This window comes from Musca domestica, unplaced genomic scaffold (assembly GCF_030504385.1).
Source record: "Musca domestica strain aabys unplaced genomic scaffold, Musca_domestica.polishedcontigs.V.1.1 14, whole genome shotgun sequence".
NCBI classification, from domain to species: Eukaryota; Metazoa; Arthropoda; class Insecta; order Diptera; family Muscidae; genus Musca; species Musca domestica.
Window position 1 is genome coordinate 890,725 of NW_026712192.1, and position 21,936 is coordinate 912,660.

The 21,936-nt window shown below is 30.8% G+C and overlaps 1 protein-coding gene across 7 annotated transcripts in view; it reads left to right on the forward strand.

Annotated features, from left to right (window-relative positions):
- Window positions 1-21,936, forward strand: part of LOC101888198 (uncharacterized) — a 303,808-nt gene that overhangs the window by 264,713 nt on the left and 17,159 nt on the right. For 2 of the 7 annotated variants that reach the window (XR_002194764.2, XM_005185653.4), the window contains exon 1: window positions 20,670-21,511. The exons of the other annotated variants lie outside the window; for them this stretch is intronic. Coding sequence is in view for 1 of the 2 variants with exons in the window: in XM_005185653.4 (XP_005185710.2) it covers window positions 20,882-21,511 (630 nt within the window). In the remaining variant the exon portion in view is untranslated. Of the gene's footprint in view, window positions 1-20,669; window positions 21,512-21,936 lie in introns of those variants that run through there. 7 annotated transcript variants of the gene reach the window in all.

Sequence of the window (21,936 nt, forward strand, 5' to 3'; positions counted from 1 at the left end):
GTTGTGTGGCTAAGGCCCAAACAAAAGACTTAAGCAACAAACTTTACATGGGTTGGGTTTTTTGGTGGATGGCATGCATGCCGTTGCCTTTATGAATATATTATGTTGTGGTGTTGTTGTTGTTATTCTTGCCGGGTTTTTTAAAGCTTGTTTTAAGGGTCTTCAGGCCTTGCTTTGCTTATATTTAGCTTTGCCATCAAAAGGGCCTTTTGCTTGAATACCTTTGCCAAGCTTAATTTAAAATTCTTGTCAATATTTCTGTATTGTTAAGCGTTTTATGCCAATAACGTTTCTAAACTTATGATAGATTTGTTGTTGTTGTTTTTCGGTTTTCGGTTTTCTTTCCTTATAAAGGTATAAGGTATATGAATTGTTAAGGTAATATCTTGGGCCATTTGCTTTGATCATCATTAATTTATTAACCCTTATGTGAAGAGAAAATATTTTTTTTTCTTTTTGAAATATGACCAAGGAATATTAAATATTTTCTTTCTCTATTTTTTGGATTTCCATTTTTTCATTTGAAGATGATTAGATGAATTCGATTTGGTATTAATAATTAATTTTATGGCAATATTTCTTCAAATACCCAGCAGGAATTGCCTTAGATCACCCAACGTTTAATCAAAATTTTGTTCACGGAGATTTTTTTAAAAACTACTAAATTTCTTTAAACCATAATTACAGTAATTTTCTGTTCGGCGAAACATTACCAAAATCCACTTTCATGTTAGGGTATTGAAAAAAGACATATTTTGAGATTAACTCAAAAACATTGGGATTTTTCAATTTTTTTTTTGTACCTTTTCACACCTGCCCTTTTCTCCAAATAACCCCGTCATTATTTTTTCTGGCCGAGTGATCAGCCATGGGTACAGTTTCCATGGCTTTCTTTAGCACATCTACATCTACACCAAATCCCAATCCCAAATAAATTTTCCCTTTTATTGTTGTTTCGGTGGTGTTTATCATCAATTTCATTTCCATCAACCTTTGGAGATTTTCTGGCTTAGCATCATGGTAGGTAAGTGAGACAGAATCATCATCATCATCATCTTGATGATCATTAAGATCAATAATTGGGTATTTCTTTGCCAAAGGTTAGATGCCATGCCGCCGTAAATGTCTTTGTGTGTGTGTGTCTACGTTTATATTTCTTTCTGCTTCTTCATTTGTCGTCGTTGTATAAACGATTGATCTTCTAAAAAGGTTTCTATCACGTTTTCCTATTTCATTTGAAGTATAACTTCGTGTGTCTGAGAGAAGGGTGGGGGGAAGAGATTACTTTCTTGTTGTTGTTGTTATTATGGGCAATCATTTCGATATCAAAGAAATCCATTTATTTCAGGTTTTTGTTTTTTTTTTTTGTTTGTAACCAAAAAAAATCGAATCGTTTCCATTGTATGAATCATTATTTTATGGCTCAAAGTGCTTTACATGATGCTGGTATGCTTACCTCCATCAAAACCCCAAATATAAAGGTCTTCTGTCATTTTAGCCATTATGGATTTGACTATTTGATTTTTATTTATTTTTTTCGTTATCGATTTAATGAAGATTGTCATGGATTTCTAGACTTAAAAGTGTCTGGCTTACTTTTTTTGAAAAAAAAAAAATATTCGAAATGGGGTATCGAATAGGCAATTTTGAATTTGATATTGGCTTGGAAATAAAGGCATCATGTGTTATGTTGGCTCCACACAGAGATGGGATTATGAAATTTAGATTTTATGGGAAGTTTCATTTTTTTTGTTCTCAAAAAATGTCAGCCTTTTATTTATACCCTAAACCTTGAAAAGGAGGGTATATTAAATTTGTCATTCCTTTTGTAACATCTCTAAATATTTGTCGTCGACCCTTAAAGTCTATTTATTCATAATCAGCATTAAATTCTAAGTCGATTTAATAACGTCCGTCTGTCTCTCCGTATGTCCGTCTGTCTGTTGATAGAGCCCATGATAGAGCCCACATTATTTGACATAGAGCTCCAAAATTTGACAGAACAATTTGTATAGTGTCTAGGATGGTTGGTATTGAAAATGAAATATATCGGTCCACGTTTTGTTATAACCCCCATATAACGGTACCTCCCGATATTCGGTATTTTGATGATTTTCGTCACATTTTTTCACCGATTTGTCTAAAAATTGAAGTCATAGTAGATTCTAGCTCCGGAAGCGGAACATTTTTGTATAGCCCCGATGTATCGGTTCTACCCGATATTCGGTATTTTGATGATTCTCGTCACATTTTTTCACCGATTTGTCTAAAAATTGAAGTCATAGTAGATTCTAGCTCCGGAAGCGGAACATTTTTGTATAGCCCCGATGTATCGGTTCTACCCGATATTCGGTATTTTGATGATTCTCGCTACATTTTTCCTCAGATTTGTCCAAAATTTGTTATTTTTAGTTCGCAATGGGTTTTAGCTCCGCTGGTAGAACATAGGATATAGATTCACGTTTTTGTATTTCCCTCACATAATGGTTCCCCCGGATATTCAGCATTTTGATAATTTTTGCCACATTTTTCCACGGATCTGTCAAAAAATTGGTATTTGTAGTTCAGAATGGGTTCCAGCTCCGGCGGCAGAATATTGAATATTTATGTCCACATTTCCTTATAGCGCACATATAAAGATATTCGGGATTTTTATAATCATAGTCACATTTACCCACAAAATTGTTTCAAATTTGATATTTAAGAAGATTTGGTAGATGATAATCCTTGAAGTATAAAATGGTCTATAGAGGTTCCCGTTTTGGTATGGCCCCCATACAACGACCTCAACCACTTTATGGCTTTTTGAAAAGATTAACAGGATTATCTAAGCGCTCTTACTGGTACTTCTGGCTTTAAGTACAACACGTTTGGATTCAGATACTTTTATATTAAACTGTTTTCTTTACCCAAAGGTGAAGGGTATTAAAAGTTCGGCCCCGCCAAAGTAATTTTTTTTACTTGTATTATTTCAATCCTTTAAAAAAAATTGAAAAAAAGTTTTTCCCAAGTGAATCTGGAATCTAGAAAATCTTGAACAGTTCTTGTTAGTTCGGGAAATCTCCCAAAAAAATAAAATGTTTCTCTTTTTTTAGTGGCAAAGATTCAGTTTTTCCTAAATGAATTCTGAATCTGTAAAGCCTTGGAAAATTCTTGGTAGTCGGGGATGGAAAGTTCTAATTGCTACAAGTTTTTTAAATCTTTCATAAAAAAATGGAAACAGCTTAAGTTTTTTTCAAACGAATTTTGAACCTAGAAAATCTTGGTCAATTCTTGTTAGTCAGGGAGATCTCTCAAAAAAAAAATAAAATGTTTCATTTTTTAGTGGCAAAAATTCAGTGATTTTTGAATCTATAAAACCTTGGACAATTCTTATTAGTCAGGGATGGAAAGTTCTAATTACTTCAAGTTTTCTGATTAGGTATTTTACACTCTCGTCAGAATATATTCATATTCTCTCTCTCTCTCTTTCTCTCTGAGAGAAAAATGCTTTAGACAGGTGGTCACTTTATGACCCATCCTCTAGCCACCAGTTGCATGGTTTTTTTATTTTGTAATAATATGTAACTATTTTACACTTACATGCCACATTGCACCATAATTCTCTTTCAAAACAAAGAACAAACCCACCCTAGACCTTTGTAAAATATTCAACAGCACACACATTTAATATCCACTTCTTAAGGTGTTTTTTTTTTTAAAGTTCTATTTCTATTTTATTGTTCAAACCTCTTTTGTAATTCAGTTTTACAGTTTGACTACCGGACGTTAGGTACTAAGGCATAGAAGAAGAAAAAAACTTCTCAAGAAAATTATGACATCCATAAAGTATAAAGATGACGGTGGTGGTGGTTGGTAGGTAGTGTGTCGCCAAAGTCTTCATAAAGCCATCATAGGTTTTTCTTTCAGTTGTTGTTTTTTTATTGCTTTCAAAACTTTGTTGCATCAAACCGTTAAGAACAACATTATCATAAAACAATTGTATTACAGCAACAACAACAACAACGACTGTGATTAGACTACTTCCGGAAGGTTGTGGGTATGAAAACCCAACGGAATTGAAGAATTAATATCGTAGAAAAAGGAAGTCTAGTTAGAGAGTAGAAGAAAAAAAATATTAATAATAAAATTATTAAAATGAAACTTCCTAAGGAACTAGGCATTAATGTAAAGTGTCCGGTGGATTAGAAGAGGAAATAAGGCGTCTTGAAATTGGAAATTATGAAAAATTTAAATAAAAGATAAATAATTGTGGATAAAAAGGAAAAGGGCTATTTGACAAAAGGGAAATATAAAAACAAATTTTCACGTTATTTTTTAAATTAAAATAAAATTATATGGAAATTTCAAAAAAAAAAAAAAAATAATAATAATAATAAAATATATTTCAGTTCAATGTTCCCTTAATATTTTTTTATAACATGTGTGTGATTTTCTTTTATTTTTTCTCCCTCCTATGCCATTTAAACTAAATTTTATGTCAAATCATTTTTTGTCTTTGATCAAAAAAAAAAAAACTTAGTTCCCAGCAACCTATACAAATAAATTATTGCCAGCAAACACACAAAAAACTGGTAAACCTTGAAATGGAATATTTGAAATTGAAATTTTTTTCCAATATAAAAAAAAAAAATCAAATGTATTTCTTAACAGCCAGACTGGCAACGAAGCAGCTAAACCGCAACACGTTGGCTTCACGTCCCAGCATCTTTGAATGAACTGCTTAAGCTGCTTAGTTTGTTGGTCATTCAACGTTTTTTTTTTTTTTTTTTTTTTGTTTTCATTTTTTTTAATAATTCATTTATAGTTTTATACATTTGTGCAAGCGGTATTTTGTTTATTCTAAGTATTATTACGTTTAGGTTTTTTTCGCTTCTGTCTCTAATTCTTGGTATCATAAATTATTAATTAACTGAACTTTTGAAAATGTTTCTTTTTGTAGCATTTAGCATTAGAGCTTTAATTGAGAATTCATGAAGCCAAGGCATTCACTTACCAATGAAGCATGGAGACTTTGATTTTTAGCCGCAAAACAGAAAAACACAGTCAACTCAGAGAAAAAATCTTAATTATTGCAGTTTATATGGAATTATTAAATATTTGTCATATTTTGTCAACAAAAAAACAATCGTTGTGGAATTTTTCTCCATTTTACAATTTTGAAAAATTCATTAAAATGCATATATCTTGTATAAAATGTAGAATGTCCAAAACTTAAAAAAAAATCCATTAAAAATAAAAAAAAAACTTTAATTCCCAACTATTGCCTCTTTTGGGGTATTCTTGTCGGTATTTGTAAAAAAGACTCTTGTCGATTTTTTATTTCATTTTTTTTGGCATAATTTCTAGTACGTCAAAATTATATTATATTTTCATTCAAGGATCTCATCACGAAAATATGTTAATTGTAAATTAAATAATTGGAAATTAAAACTATTTTATTCCTATTAAAGTTTGTGCCTTAAGTCTTTTGTTTCACATAACAAATTGTGTTTTCGCTACGTCGTCAATATTTTGACTTTGAATTTAAGTCATAGAGCTTATGTGATAACACAAAAATGTATTTTTTTGGTAGTTTTTAATCGAAACAATTTCTTCGAGTTTAGAGTTTGTGTCTTAAGTCTCTTGTTTTACATTGGAAATTACGTTTTATTTACGTACTTTGGGAAGAAATCCTGTCGTAAGATAGTTTTTGACATTTTTGACATGCTGTCTACAACGTCAAAAATGTTTTTTTACTGATTTAATTAAAAGAACTATCATATGAGCACAAAAATAGTTTTTAGAATTTTAAATCAAAACAATTTTTTCTCCTTTAAAGTTTGTGTCTTAAGTCTGTTTTTTTCTCAAAACACATATTGTTCTCTTTACGAAGTTTGTAAAACACTCTGTTTTAAATATTATTTTTTTATTTATAGACCTCTAGTAATAACACAAAAATATATATATTTTTTTAATTTGAAAATCAAAACCATTTTTCACCATTTGAGTTTGTGACTTAAGTCTTTTGTTTCACATAACAAATTGTGTTTTCTTTAAGTAGTTTGTAGAAAACTCTGTTGTGACTACGTTTTGTCATTTTCGACATACTGCCTGGAATACGAAAAACATATATTTATGCATTTCATTAATATACCTATATATAAGTAATATCATTTATTTTTTTTTTTTTTTTGATATCAAAACTATTTTTTTTGCCATTAAAGTTTGTGTCTTAAATCTTTTGTTTCACACAACAAATGGTTAGCCATTCAAAAGGTAATTTTTATGTGGTATTTGGTTTTCAGGTTTTTGCCTATTTTTTTTTTTTTTTTTTTTTTTTTTTGGCTGGCGAGCATTAAATTCAAATTGAATAATTACAAAATAGTTTGAGAACTTTTGTGTGGTTAGTTGCTAATTGAAGTGACCCCAATGGCAAAAACGTGGCAAAAAGTGATATAAAATCGAGAATTGAGGCTTTTGTTTAGGTCCGAAGTAGAGTAATTTGGACTTTAAAAAAAAATATTGAAGTTTTTTTATGTCAATAGAAAACATTCTTCGTTTTTCGAACCTATCACAGCTAAAAGTGAAGAGTGCTTAAGTCAATGGTGTACACGAGCATCCACTGGTGTCACTGTCTGAAAAAGGTAATTTAAGAGAAAACACGAATTATGTTTATTTTTTTATATTTAACGATTTATTTCAATTGTTTTTTAACATGAATATTATCCAAGATTTTTTATAAAGCGTATTTATACAAAAATAAATAAATAAAATATAAAATATAAATAAGGCTTCAACACTTCTTTGTTGATGATTTAAAAGAACTAAGAGAAATTAGACTGTTGAGAGAGAGAAAGAGCTCTTGTTCTGAAAAGGGTTTAAAGGGTATAAGCAGCGCTGCTCAATAATCAGACCTCATTCACCAGCCCAATTTCTCTTAGCTTTTTTAGAATATCACAAAAAACCAGTTAAAACATAATTAATACATTTTTTGGTAATAATTTTTTATTAATAATTTTGGACAACATCCAAGTTTTAAAATAATTGAAATGAATGGGTCAATTGAAATAAAAACAGAATTTTAGTTTTCTCTTAAATTATCTCTTTTTATTTCTCATGTTCTAGAACACGGTTTCGAGCAGTGCTGATATAAGGCTGATATGGAGAGATCCGTCTCTTAGTCTAATTTCTCTTCCTCTCTTTGTACGTACGTCTCTTTAATTTCTGCCAAAATAAATGTTTTAGAGATGTTTGTTTATATATTTGTTTATATATTTGTAGAGAAAATTTGGGGGGAGATATGGTGAAGAGTGTTGAAAGGGTATGAGGCTGATGTATACAGATTTATGTCTTCTTCTCTTAGTCTTATTTTCTCTTATTCTCTTTTTACGGTCGTCTCTATTTTTTTTGTTCTTTTTTCCTGTCAAATTAGAGGTCTTTTAATATTTTCGATTTATAGAAAATCCATGGGGTCTTATATTTACAAGATAATCTTTTGAAAAAATATTGAAGATTTTTAATGTCAAGAGAAAATATTCTTCATTTTTCTAAACTATATCAGCTAAAAGTGTAGAGTGCTTAAGTCAATGGTGTAAACGAGCATCCACTGGTGTCACTGTCTAAAAAAGGTAATTTAAGAAAAAACACAAATTATATTTATTTTTTTATATTTAACGATTTATTTTAATTGTTTTTAACATGAATATTATTCAAGATTATTTATAATCGTATTTATACAAAAAAATAAATAAATAAATTAATAAATAAATAAAAAATGCTTCAACACTTATTTTTTGATGATTTAAAAGAACTAAGAGAAATTAGACTGTTGAGAGAGCTCTTGCTCGCTCGCGCTGCTCAATAACCAGACCTCCTTCACCAGCCTAATTTCTCTTTGCTTTTTTAGAATATAAAAAACAAGTTAAACATAATTTATACATTGTTGGTAAAAATGTTTTATTAATAATTTTTGACAAAATCCAAGTTTAAAAACAATTAAAATGAATGGGTCAATAGAAGGAAAAATAGAATTTTTGTTTACTCTTAAATAATCTCTCTTGTGCTAGGACACGGTTTCGAGCAGTGCTGATATAAGGATGATATGGAGAGATCCGTCTCTTCGTCTCTGAGTCTAATTTCTCTTCCTCTCTTTGTACTTACGTCTCTTTAATTTCTGCCAAAATAAATGTTTTAGAAATTTTTGTTTATATATTTGTAGAGCAAATTTTGGGGTTTGTAAAGTATTGAAGTTTGAAGAGAAGAGAGAGAGATATGGTGAAGAGTGTTGAAAGGGTACAAGGCTGATGTATACAGATTTATGTCTTCTTCTCTTAGTCTTATTTTCTCTTATTCTCTTCTTATGGCCGTCTCTATTTTTTTGCTCTTTTTTCCTGTCAAATTAGCGGTCTTTTAATATTTTCGATTTATAGAAAATCCATGGGGTCTTATGCTCATAATTCGGAGAGCCTGTTCACACAAATTGGCACTTATTTCTGGCCAATTTCTTAAAATGATGAGTGAGTCATTATAAGCTCAACGCGAAAGAGAGGAATTATCAAATATCCATCAACAAATGACCTTCGCCTTAATAAATCAAAAATTTTGGATATTTTTGGATTTTTGCCAAAATTCAATTTTAAATTTTTATAACTTTTATTCCTTTAGAACTTAGACTGCTGTTAATGGTCTTTATGAAATCATTTAGTTTTTTGTCTCAATTTCTTTTGTTTGTTTGTATTTTTCTTTCTCAACAAATTGCATATAAAAATACTAGCTTTATTAAATTGTTTTCAAGGTCTTTTGCTGTTGAGGATAAGCAAATAAAAAAAACACCCATACAATGTGTTAAAAGCTTAAAGAACGCCCAAACCGTTTGGTAATTAGTATTCAATTATGACAAGCGTATATGACACCTGAATGGGGAGATGTTGATGATAGATAATGGAAATGTATAGGAACACTTCGAATCTGTTGTAGGATGCAATAAATTTGCAAATTTATTGGTGAGATTTTATTGTCATTTACATTGGCGTAGCTTCTATGGGGGAGAGTTTCAAGGAAATTAATAACAAATTTTCAATAAATAACTTCAATGTTCTGAATAGAGGGTTTGGCTTCCCTGAAAGAGATTTTGATTCATATTCAGAATATTGGTTGGGTTTTCTACGTTTCACTTACTTTTGTTGGGGTAATTTAACAGCGGTGAATAACTTTTTAACTATCTTAAAAAATCAAAAAAAAAAAAAAAAATTAATTTAGCTGAACCTTCTTCCATTTGCTAAAAATTGGGTTTCAATTTATATTTCCCTACAGAAAGTCGGGTAAAACGATTTCAATACAGCATATTCTGGTGTGTAGTTTTACCAACAGTTAATAGAGTCGATTTTAGATTTTATTACATTAAATGATTCTACATGTAACCCATAGACCTGTCTCAAACTTTTAAGCTCTATCTTATTTTTTTTTTCAAATTATAGAGCAAAATATTCGAATACCTTTTTGTATGGTTAGGGCTATATATAAACGCTCCCGAAAAAGTTTGACTTGGGAACCCAAAACGCGTTTGGGTTTTTTTATCTACTAACCAACTACTATCACCTCCATTTGGAATTTCCTAACCCTCCCCCAACAGACCTTGACCAGAAAATTGTCGCACAGAGTTATTAAAAGAATAGAAATAAAAACATATTTCTCGTTGTATACTTTTAGGATGAATGGCTGATATGGATGAAAGGAAGATATGTTAGGTTTCCTTTGAAGAGACTTTTATCTAAGTTGTCCGCAAAATATAAGAGAGAGAGAGAGAGTTTGTGGGAGAAAAATTATTCCTTATTTGGGCTTTCTAAAGATATTTTTTACCAAAGTTGTCCATGAATTAATAGAGAGAACTCATTGGAGAGAGATAAAAATGGTAATTTATGAAAGAGTGGAGCGCCATTGTTCGGTAAAGAGAGAGCAATGTTGGGTTATTTATCATCACAACATGTTTGGACTGCAGCCAGTGCTCTCATCTTCTCTCAGCTGTTTGCTCATTAGTCTGTTTGTTTCTTAAGTCTTTTTTTATTCGAAATGCTATAAATTTGCAATTAACTTCACATGATTTATGGACGATGAGGTTTGTGTCTTAAGTCTTTTGATTAAAGTCTTTTTGAAATGCGATATGATTTTTTATTTTTTTCTATTTTTATTTTTATTATTATTTTTTTTTTTTGTATCCAATACCAATCATGCTTTGGATATATAAACGTACTTTTGTTTTTATTATAATTTTTTTCGTCAGAATAATTTTTTAATTTTGTCTTTTTAAGACCCCAGGCATGATGTTCAAAAGAACATTAACACAAAAAACAAACATTTGCATAACGTGTTTATAATTTTTTTTGTTTCTGGGTTGGCCTGCAAAGCTTTATGAAATAATTTAACAGCTTGTTGGGGATTGCATTTAAAGAATAATTTATGTTTCTTAGAAACACACGCTTTTGTAGTGACGTTGATACTTTGTTGCTTCTGTTCCTGGAAGGAGAAAAAAATCGTTGTAAACTTGATTCTAATTAAAATAAGCAAATCATAAATTGTATATTTTACAAATGTGACCAAGAGATAATGAGATCTGTCAGCTCCAGAATGAGGCTGTAAAAATTAGTAAAAATCATGAGAAGTGTATTTTTTTCTTAAGCTCCAAAGATATCCCTGAAAAACAATTTTTAATTTTAATTTGGATTTTTTTCTTTGTTTTTTTTTTATTTTTCTGTTTTTTTTTTTCAAAACATGTGTTGCATTTTTATGTTTTCCAAAAATGCTTAAACATTTTTACAACATCTGCAATATGTCAAAATTATTGCCTGGAATTGGCTGTGTTATTACACACTTTAGTTATCAATTTTCTGTTATTTTTTTAAAGCCCCTGGGGACACGTGCTCTAAATTATCCATTTTTTTCATTTGAACTTGCATGTCTCTTGGCTTAATTTACGTGTGCTTAAATGTTTCCCCAGCTGTTGTTTCTTAGGGGGGCAATTTAAAACAATTTGTGTTACGTTTTTTTCCTACTTTCCTTCTGCTTTTTTTTTGCTACCCTTATAAACTGAGAAGAAGGTCCTTACTTCCTTTTTCGAGCATCACCTTTTGCCCTCTGATGTCTTGGCAACAAATGTCTCATCTTACCCCAAGAAAAAACTTACTTGATCTGAAACTTCCGTTTAGGTTTTCTTTATTTCTTTCTCTCTCGGTGTCAGTTTGAGAAGCATGACTCATTTTTCTTTGTTTTCTGCTTCTTTGCTGGACTGACTTTCTTTGCTATGTTGATATGTATCTTAGTCATGCTTTCCGTACATATTTCATTTGTCTTTACTCGGCAGTTTTTTTTGTTTTAAATTTCAATGTCTGCTGCCGTTTTTTTGTAAATATTTGCTTTTACGTTGTTTTTTGTTTCACTGGAATAAGGTTAAATCAGGTCAAGTGTTACTTTACACTTAAGTCTACAGAGACCACCTCAAAAACAATTTTTTTCAATTTGTCATGGTTTAATTTATGGCAATGTTTCAGAGGAAAGTCAATGTAAATTAAAAAAAAAAAAAAAAAAAAAAAAAAACAAAATATTTAATTTAGCAATTAAAAAATTCAAAAGGTACAAAAGATGTGATGAGATCAGAGGCAAAACAAAAAAAAATATTTTCAAAATACTTTTCAATCAAAAAAAAAAGAGACAGTTAGGACAGGCCACCGTGTTTGTTTTTAGTTCCCCAGTCTCCCGTAAGGTATTCTCTCAGTTAGGACAGGCCACCGTATTTGTTTTCTTGTTCCCCAATCTCCCATAAGGTATTCTCTCAGTATTCATTGCCTTCTATAAATAATACCAACATGATTGTGGACTTATTAACTGGACTGGCCTCCGTGTTTTCTGTTATTTTTTTTTTGTTCCCCAAAATTCCGTAAGATATTCTCACAAAATGTATTGCCTCCCTTAAAAAAGACCTCCATGAATTTTTGAATTTCACAGTTTTATCAAAACATATCAACCAGGCGATTTTAATTAATCACAGCATCCAAAACCCCCCCCTAAAGCTAATTTAAACACATTTATCTATTTTAGCCCTTCGGGAACTTTCCAATGATTAATTGTGGAGTTTGAAATGGAGAATCATAAAACAAAACTATTTCCATAACTAATCGCTTACATACTGCGATGTAGACATATTTTGTTGTTAAAAAAAAAAAAACTAAAAGCTATCAATGTTTGAAAAACGATGATCAGATGTCGTAAAATAATCGCCAGACATTCCACATATTTTGTTATACAACAACAGCAATAAAAAAATGATATAAAATTATTTTCTGAAAATAGTCATAAAATCTGTTTACGTAGCTTTTTTGTGAAATATGCTTACATAGATTTCCTCAGAAGCGACAAAAACCAATAATACAACTTGAAACTGAACAGTAAAAACATTTTGGATATTTATTGAAATTTGAGTATTTTATGGTTGAGGTTTTTATTTTTTATTATTAGGTCGAACGTTAATATGATTTTTATGCGAAGATTTTTCTAATATTTTTTTCTGTAAGATGATTTTCCACCTCAAAAGTGACCTAAATACAAATTTTTAGACAAATTTTTTTGGAAAATGTTCAAAAAAAAAAAAAAACAAAAAATCCTGTCGAAAATATACCAGACAAAAAAAAAAACAAGGAAAAATGATGAAATGAGGATTGGTGTCTTATAACGAGACCTAGGTATTCCCTGGCTTACCCCCTGGTAAACATTACCATCGTTCTCCACTAATAAACAAGTCTGACTATTTTACAACAACAAAATGAAGAAAAATATTTTAAAATTTAAATTTGATATTTGTAAGAAAAACTATCTTAAAAGAAAATTCAGAATTTATAACACTGTGCAACAGCCAATCTGGGGGCTGGGGATCGGTTGAGAAAATCGAAGTGGGGTTAGTAGAACAAAATCCCAACTTTTGGGTTTCCAGGCCAAACTTTTTAGGTATTATTCGTATATATAAAAGAGTATTTAAATAACTGACTGGCAGACCTAGAATCAACACCCAATTCGGAAATTCATACTAAAAGTGTACGAAAAGTACTAAAATGTACTAAAAATTGAACATTTTGTATTGGACAAACGGAATAAGTTATAAATCTGAAATTTGGAATAAGAGTCACCAATGGAGTACAGGACAGATGTACCAAAGGGTTTTTCAAAATTCGAACTTTAATTTTAAAATTGGTACTAAAATGGTACTAAACTTCATAAATGGTACCATTTGCTATTATGTGAACGGACAGAGCTAAAGCTTGAAATTTGGTATGATAATCAAGGTTGAAGAGTATATTTGATATGTGAAGGTGTTTGTGTTGGAAATGTGTACTAAGCGTACGAACTCTACAAATGATACAAAATTTGGAACAGTTTGGTTTAGGGTGAACAGATGAAGATGGAATTTTGAAATTTTGTATTGGAATCCCTGTTTTTGGTAGATTTCTGATAAAGAGGTGATTTTGGAAATGTGTACTACAAGTGCATGACAAGTACTAAATAGTGTCATATTTGGTACAATTTTGTATTGGGTGAACAGATAGTGCTTGAAATCTGGAATTTGGAATTAGGGTCGGTGTTCATGTGGATCCTGGGCATGTGGAAGTGGTTTCGGAAATGTTAACTATAATTGTTTAAAAAGTATCAAATAGTACTATATTTGGTATTGCATGAAATGGTAGGGCTGAAATCCTCAAATTTGATATATGGGGTCTCTGTTTGTATCTGGAATTTAGATATGGGGGGTGGTTTCGGAAATTTGTACCATAATTGTACGAACAATTTGAAGGGAGATGGAATACTCAAATTTTGAAATTGAGCTCCCTGTTGGTATCTGGGATTGAGATATGAAAGTGTTTTCCGAAATGTGTACTACATTTGTACGAAAAGTACTAAATGACACTAAATGTGGTCTTGGTTAAAGGGATGGAGATAAAACTCTGAAATTTGATGTTTAAATAACTTTTGGTATCTGACGTTGAAATTTGGATATAGGTTTGGAAATGCTTCCTATATTTGTACGAAAAATACCTAATGGTACTAAATTTGGAATTGGGTGAAGTGCCGAATATTCACATTTGATAGTGCCGAATCTTCACATTTAATATGGAGATCTCTGTGTGTTGTTAAGATCTGGAGGGGGTTTTGGAAGTATGTACTATAAAAGTAAGAAAAGTTCTAAATAGTACTAAATTTGGTATAGCGTGAAGGAATAGAGCTGAAATCCTAAAATTTGATATAGATGTCACTGTTGGTATCTGGAATCGTAATATGGAGGTTATTTTAGAAATGTGTACCATAATTGTTCCAAAAAGTACTAAATGATACTAATTTTGGATGACCCTTGGTTTTTATCATGGAGAGATGTTGATTGTTTTGGATATGCGTACTAAATGTTACTACAGTTGGCATTGGTTGTAGGAATGGAGAGGAAAGTCTGAAATTTGATATTGGCTTCAAGGGCTTTTCATTTGACGATGTCGGAATAGTTTTGGACATTTAAACTGAATGTTGGTCCATTGTGCAATGGGTTTTCTAATATCCTCCTCTGTTCAAACTTCAAAATTAAAGGTTTTAAAGACTTTTTTCCAATTTGATTTTGGAAAAAGGAATAATATGAAACTTGAATAATAATATATGAATAATAATAATATATGAAACTTTGGAAAAATTGTTGTCAAAATATGGACCCAATATAGGTTTACCCTCATATATAAGTATTTCCTGATTTCAGCTAATTCTTGGGTCTTGGTCAATTGATTTGTCCATTATTTGGCATATTGGTTTCTAAGGTTGTAGAAAATCTCTTCCCAGAAAATTTTCTTTATAAAATTTTGGAGTAGCGCCCATATCAAGGTTCCTCCCGATTTTACCTATTTTCAGGGTCTTGACAAAAATTTTCAAGCGATTTGGCTAAGAGTTTGTATTTAGGTCACTTTTGAGGTAGATAACCATTTAAAATAAAAAAAGACCAAAATGTCCAATTTATTTGGCAACCATTTGGAATCTGGATTTCTAAGGGCTTAGAAAACTTCTTCGAAGAAAATTGTAAAAGTTGTCTAATTTTACCTGTTTTGAGGGTCTTGACCACATTTTCCAATTGATTTGGCAAAAATTTGTATTGACGCCACTTTTGGGGTTAGAGAACCATCTTGTAGAAAAATTTCAACATAGGTATATATATTTTGGGATAGTCCCCATATGATGATAGCTCCCACCCTCATGTTCCCCACCAATATTGCCTGTGGTTTGAGAAATTCTAAGTGGTGGTAATCGTATTGGGTAATAACGAAAAATTCTTTAAAGCGTTTGGAATTTTTGTGCCAATTTGTAATTTTATGCTATAGGTACCCCCAGGCCCACGTTCGTAACCCATATTCTCTGGGAGCAGAAAATTTCAAATGCAGGAGATGGTATTGGGTTCAAAAAGCAAAACTCCAAATGGGGTTTCAATCTCAGGCAATTTTTTTTATTTTGTGATATAGATCCCATGTAGCCGTACCTCTTAGATCCACGGTATGATATAGCTACAAAGAAGAAGATCATATGTAAAATAATCCTCAGACATTCCACACATATTTGCTTTGGAAATATAACTTGCAGTATTATTCAAAAGGTTGCGAGTTTTTTTTTTCTTTTTTGACTCCCAATAGAAGCCATGAACTAGCTTCTTAGCAGTTGTTTATCTTCGATTTCAAAACTTTACACATTTATTTCCATTTTGGCCCCTACCTCAATTCATCAAATACAAATTACTGTACCTGCATAGCATTCTCTCCATTTAAGTGTCATTTCGTGTTGTTTTTGTTTATCTAAGTAATTTACAAAACGAAAAAAAAAAACAAAATAAACATATATTCAATTTCGAAAACAAAGCATATTTTTTTCGGTGTCACGTTGAAAAGAGGGGAGGGGTGGCTCTAAGTGTTGTCTCCATTATGATAGCTTTGCAGGCATGGCTTTCTCGTTTCAAATCAGCTGCAGTGCATAACAACTTAGACGAATTTGTTAATGGCTGCTGATTGAGTGCCAGTCAGAAGATGTGTGAGTGTGTGTATTTCAATTAAGAGGAGTCAATATTCCCAGTAGTCGCATACCAAACGCAATTGACAGGTTTCCATTTTTTTTTTTTTTTTTGGAAACATTTATTTTGTTAAAAAAATTTAACTATTTATTTTATTCGAACATCTGCAGCTGTTTTTCGATTATTTGAAGATCTTAATTTTACCGGCTAAGATCTTAATTTTGCCGGTCCGACAGTTGAGGCCAAGTTTGAAAATATTCCCAACCTGTTGCTAACAAAATCAACCCTTAAAAAAAAGAAGTCAATTTTCTTGCGAGTTTTTCTTTAGCGTTTAATTTCACTTTTTTTCTGTTTTACTTCAAACTTGTTCCACAAAAATGTATGTTAATGTCATGGTAAAAAAATTCTTCGTTTTTTCGTTGCTTCCAAGTTCCAAGAAGCACCTGTAGTTTTGTATTTTTTTTTTGCTGACCATAGCATAATTGTCGGTAATTTCTATGGAGTTTGAAAAAAAAAATTACAAAAAAAAAAAAAAACTAGAGGTTGTTTTGTAGCAGTCATTTAATGAGCAAAATGTCTTGTCTTTTTTTTTGCATTTTTAGCAAAAAAAAACTTGTTGCTAATATTGACGTTCCATGTCATCTCCACTGCAGCAAGCCGTGTGGTCGGTTTTTTTTTGTGACTTAAAAGGTTTTTTTTTTTTGCTCAGCTTCATCTTCATTCACTTCACACAAGTGGGTGATATTTGCCATCTTCAACGTTTATCTTTGGCACTTGGTGGCCTTTTAATGGTCATAAGCAATCGCTGTTGTTGTTGCTGTTTCATCTTCTTCTTCGATTTGTTTTTTGTTTCACGTCTCGGTTGAATGGCCAGTTGCTTTTTTTCATTTGTTGCTTCCATGTAAGTTTGTCTTTGTGTGCCATGTGCTACTTTTGAAAGTTGTTGTTTGTTTTGTTTTTGTGAAGCTGCTGAATTCTTCTTTTTTTAGCTTCGTTTGGGCTTTAGATGCTGAGCTGAAATGAGAAATAAGAAACAAGAGAGCTGTTTTTAAAGCCAAATATGTAATATTTTTTTGGGTTTAAATAAAAACGAAAGTTTTCATTTTTGGATATATTGTAAGGGGTAAGAGACGAAATAAAAAATGTTGTATGGAAAATTCCAAAAATTGCTTTTAAATTTTTTAACGGATGGTCCAAAGGGAAACCATGGAAAGAAATCAAACTTGTGTAGAATTAAAGTAAAATGTCTAACTTGATGGATGTATGTTTTAAGGGAATATGTGGCTCATATTTTTATTTAAAACTATGGGACTCTTCTTAGAAACGGTTTCCTAATAAATATCACTTTTTCAGATTTTAATTCTCGAAAATCCTTAACATTTTTAACCAAGTTCCCGATTGCCAAACAATTCAAGATGTGCATCACCAGAAAATAATGTTTGTGTCTTAAGTCTTTTGATTTTAGAGATTACATTCCTAAACAAAAGATCAATATTTTCCAAAATTAACGGCGAGCGTGATTTCTTTGAGAGTGATGTTCTCGAAACTCACAATAGGGGTCATTAAAAAAAAGCATGGTAATCAGGGAGTAAAAAAAAATGGAAGAACATAAATGTGCGACATTCTGCCTGTCCCTGGTTTAACCCCACTTACTTGAGAGATAGGATTTTTTTCTTAAGATTGTGATTCGGTACCATTAAGTAACACTTCCAAAAGTCTTAATTTAATAACACTCTGCTATACACAAAAAATCCAGCAGATTATGAAAGTAGAGCTAAAAATGGAAGACACATGTATCGGCGTTTTGAAAGTTAAAATCGCAATTTTACCAAAATAGAGGTGGTAAACTCCCCCTCTTCCGCACTTTTTAGAATTTTCAAATAAAGACTCATTGGAATCCGTTGATTCTAGGTTAATAATGTGTTATTCAACACGATGTATATAGTGAAAATCCAGCAGATTATAAAAGTAGAGCTAAATTAGAAGACACCTGTATCGGCGTTTTGCAAGTTTACATCACAAAGTAACTAAAATAGAAGGGGCAAATTCCCCCACTTTTTGGAATTTTAGGGTTAAGGTTCACAACACTTTATACCTAAAATCAACGGATTCTAAGATTTTATGTATATAGTGTTTTTTGGCAATGCGAGGATTATTTTGATCAACAATTTGAGCCCCAAGCGAGTTAAAGTGGTCCTTTTCATCCATTTTTGAAAATATGGTTAAAAACTCCTCCTAAACAGGATCGTAGCAAGTCCAAATATTCTACAAAATTATTTGCCATAAAATTCTACTGGTTTCTAAAAGTCCTCCAAAGTCTAAATCTTACCTGAGCGACAGGAATGCAAATAAACCCAAAACACATTTTAGGGTTAAAATCGTACTTTATGTGAGTTTATGCAAAAATCGCTAACAAAGCATCATTCAAGAAGGATGATGCCAAAGATGAAAATATTCCTCACCAAAATTGACTCTAAGTCACCAAAGAACAAAAATCTCTATTTCCATTGTTTATCCAAAAAATATTTGCTTCAATGTTCCAAACAAAAAAAAAAAACCGAAAATATTTCCTATTTCTTTTTTTTTAAATTTTTCCTCGGACTTTTTTTTCGATTTTACGCCTGCAAGTAACGCAATTTTTACACGGGATCGTAGCAAGTCAAACTTTTACTATAGGTCTTAGAAGACGTCAAAATTTTAGATCTTACCTAAGAGTCAGAAATTCATATAAACGAAAAAAGACATTTCAGGGTTAATATCGTACTTTGTACGAGTTTATGCAATAATCTCCAACAAAGCATCAGTTTCGAAAGATGACGTCAAAGCCAAAAATATTCCTCATTAAATTTCACTATAAGTCACCTCAGATCAAAAATCTCTATTTCCATTGTATATCAAAAAATATTCGCATTAATATTCGCAAAAAACCCACAGTATTTCCTATTTTTTATTTATTTATATTTTTTCGTTGATACATTTTTTCTCGGACTTTTTCAATTTTTTTTTTCGATTGCGAAGTAAATATGAAGGGGAACGTTGCAAGTTGAAATTTTGCGATAGGTTCTAGAAGATAGCAAACGTTCAAATCTTATATAAGAGCCAGGTTTTCATATAAACTAAAAAGGGTTCAACCCGTAAGTTCTGTGAGTTTATGCAAAAATCTCCAACCAAGCATCAGTTTAGAGTGATGACATTAAAGACAAAAATATTCCTCATAAAATTTTACTATTAGTTCTCAAAGAATGAAAACCTCTATTACCGTTGTGTATTCAAAAAAATATTTGCATTAATGTTCCCAAAGAAAGCCCCCAAATATTTCCTAATTTCTTGGATACATTTTTTCTCTGACTTTTTTCGACTTGACGCCTGAAAGTTACATACAATTTCGTTTTAGGCAGAAAGTACTAAAAGTAGAAATATTCTACACAATATTTTACTGTCTATTTCAGACTAAACTATATTTATACGTTCAATAGTTTTTGTGGAAATTACATTCGAAATTTATGTACTAAAAGTGAAAATTATGTTTTTGCCTACGCAATAATTTTTCGTCGGACTTTTTTTGAGTTGACGCCTGAAATTAGAATAAAATTTCATTTTAGACAAAGGGTACCAAAAGAAGAAATATTCTACACAAAATTTTACTATAAATTTCAAAACAATTCATTCATCTAATTACAATAATTTTTATTAAAATTGCATTCGAAATTTATGTACTAAAAGTGAAAATTATGTTTTTGCCAACACAATAATTTTTCGTCGGACTTTTTTTGAGTTGACGCCTGAAATAAGCACTTAATTTCATTTTAGACAAAAGGTAACGAAAGAAGAAATATTCTGTACAAAATTTTACTATAAATCTCAGAATAAATCATTCATCTAATTACAATAGTTTTTATAAAAATTACATTCGAAATTTATGTACTAAAAGTGAAAATTGTGGGCTTGTCTTTTTATAAAATTTTCTTCGGTTTTTTCGAGTTGACGCCTGAAATTAGCATTAAATTTCGTTTTATGTAAAAGGTACCAAAAGAAGAAATATTCCACACAAAATTTTACCATAAATCTAAGAATAAACTATATATCTAGTTTCAATAGCTTTTGTGGAAATTATATTTGAAATATATGTACTAAAAGTGAAAATTGGGTTTTGCCTTTTTAACTTGTAATTTAACAAGTTTCCAATCCAAGTCAGATTTTTCCTTTAGACGTGATTTTTTGGAGAATGTGTCAAAGGAAGAATTATTCTAGATCAAATTTTATTGCTAGTCTCTGCATAAAAGAAATGTGTATATTCAATATATACCATGAAAAAATTTCATTAGTTTTCGTTAATATGAACCGTTTTTTATTTTTGAAAGAATTTAGCTTTTTTCCAATTCGCTGCAAATTTTCTTACAATTTCACCAGTCAAGAATGTAGCCAGTCTTGGTTGTGAAAGATTTCAAGTGGACTTGATAGAATCTTATTTCTATCGAAAAGAAAAAAAGCACGAGAGACCTACAAATTATGTCTCCCATCCTTTTTTGATATATCCTCTCTTTTCACGTTTGTGTCTTAAGTCTTTTGTATAAATCAATCAATTTTGATCAACGTAATGCAACAACAACAAAATCAATATTTTTGGATTATTTTCCCAAGGAAAACATGTCCAAAAATTTAACAAATATTTATTTAATTCTTTTACAGCAATTTTTAAAACCAAAATTCCTCAAGAAAATGATATAATACCAAGGAACCCCACAAATCCATAAACGAAACCTCTTAATAGGTTTCCCTACACCATTGTTTACGCACATTACAAACCTGCCTATAGAAATTCTAAACAAAATGATTAAATTTCGTTATAAACGTAAAGAGCCAACAAATATTGTTGGAGGGGATAAAACCAACTCGTCCCCCAATAATACGCCAACAAAACCCACAACATCCAACAACAATCATAATGGCAATAATTCACCCATTTCCACCATATCCAAACCTGATGAGAGCAAAGAGAATTGTAAACCCATATCCATAATTCCTCTGCAGAAGAGTAGTAGCTGTAGTAATGCAACGTCGGGCCTAAAATCACCAATGTCATCACAATTGGTGACAAGTGCCCCCATTAGCATTGTGAACTCGACGTCACAAATGTTGCAATATCCGCAGCATTGTCAAATGGTATTATCGGCCGGTGGTGGGGGTGGTACTCTACCACGCAGTACCCCTAAGAAGGCTATGATGGATCCCAGAGATGGCCATAAATCGGCTACGCTGACGCGACAATCGAATACCCTACAAAATAATCGTAAGCTACTGCCATCATTGGCCAAGGTGGCATCAACGGCGGAGCTAGCCGGCATGGGTTATGGTCAACAGAAATCCCACCAAATGTCAGCTGGCAGCAGTTTAAGTAGTGGTATTATTTTAAGTCCCGAGAGTATTGCGGAGAGAGATCGTTGTATAAATGCCGTAATTGTGAGTAGAAAAAAAATTAAAAATTAAGAAAAAATAAATATATAAATAAAAATAATTAAAAATTAAAAACAAATAAATAAAAAATAAATAAAGAGCAATTAAAAGTATTTAAAAAATAAAAATAAGAAAAAAAAAACAATGAAAAACAAATAAAACAAAAATTAAGAATGAATAACAATAAAAAAAATCAAATTAAAAATAAATAAAAAAATTAAAAATATATAAATTAATTAAAAATAAATAAAAAATAATTAAAAAACATTTAAATAAACAAAAAAAAAATAAAAATAAATACCAATAAAAAATAACAAATTAAAAATAAATAAATAAACAATTAACAAAAATGAAACTAAAAATAGCTATTAAATATCCAAAAGTTTCAAAGAATCGACACACACACTTATGAAATCAATGCATTTTGTAAT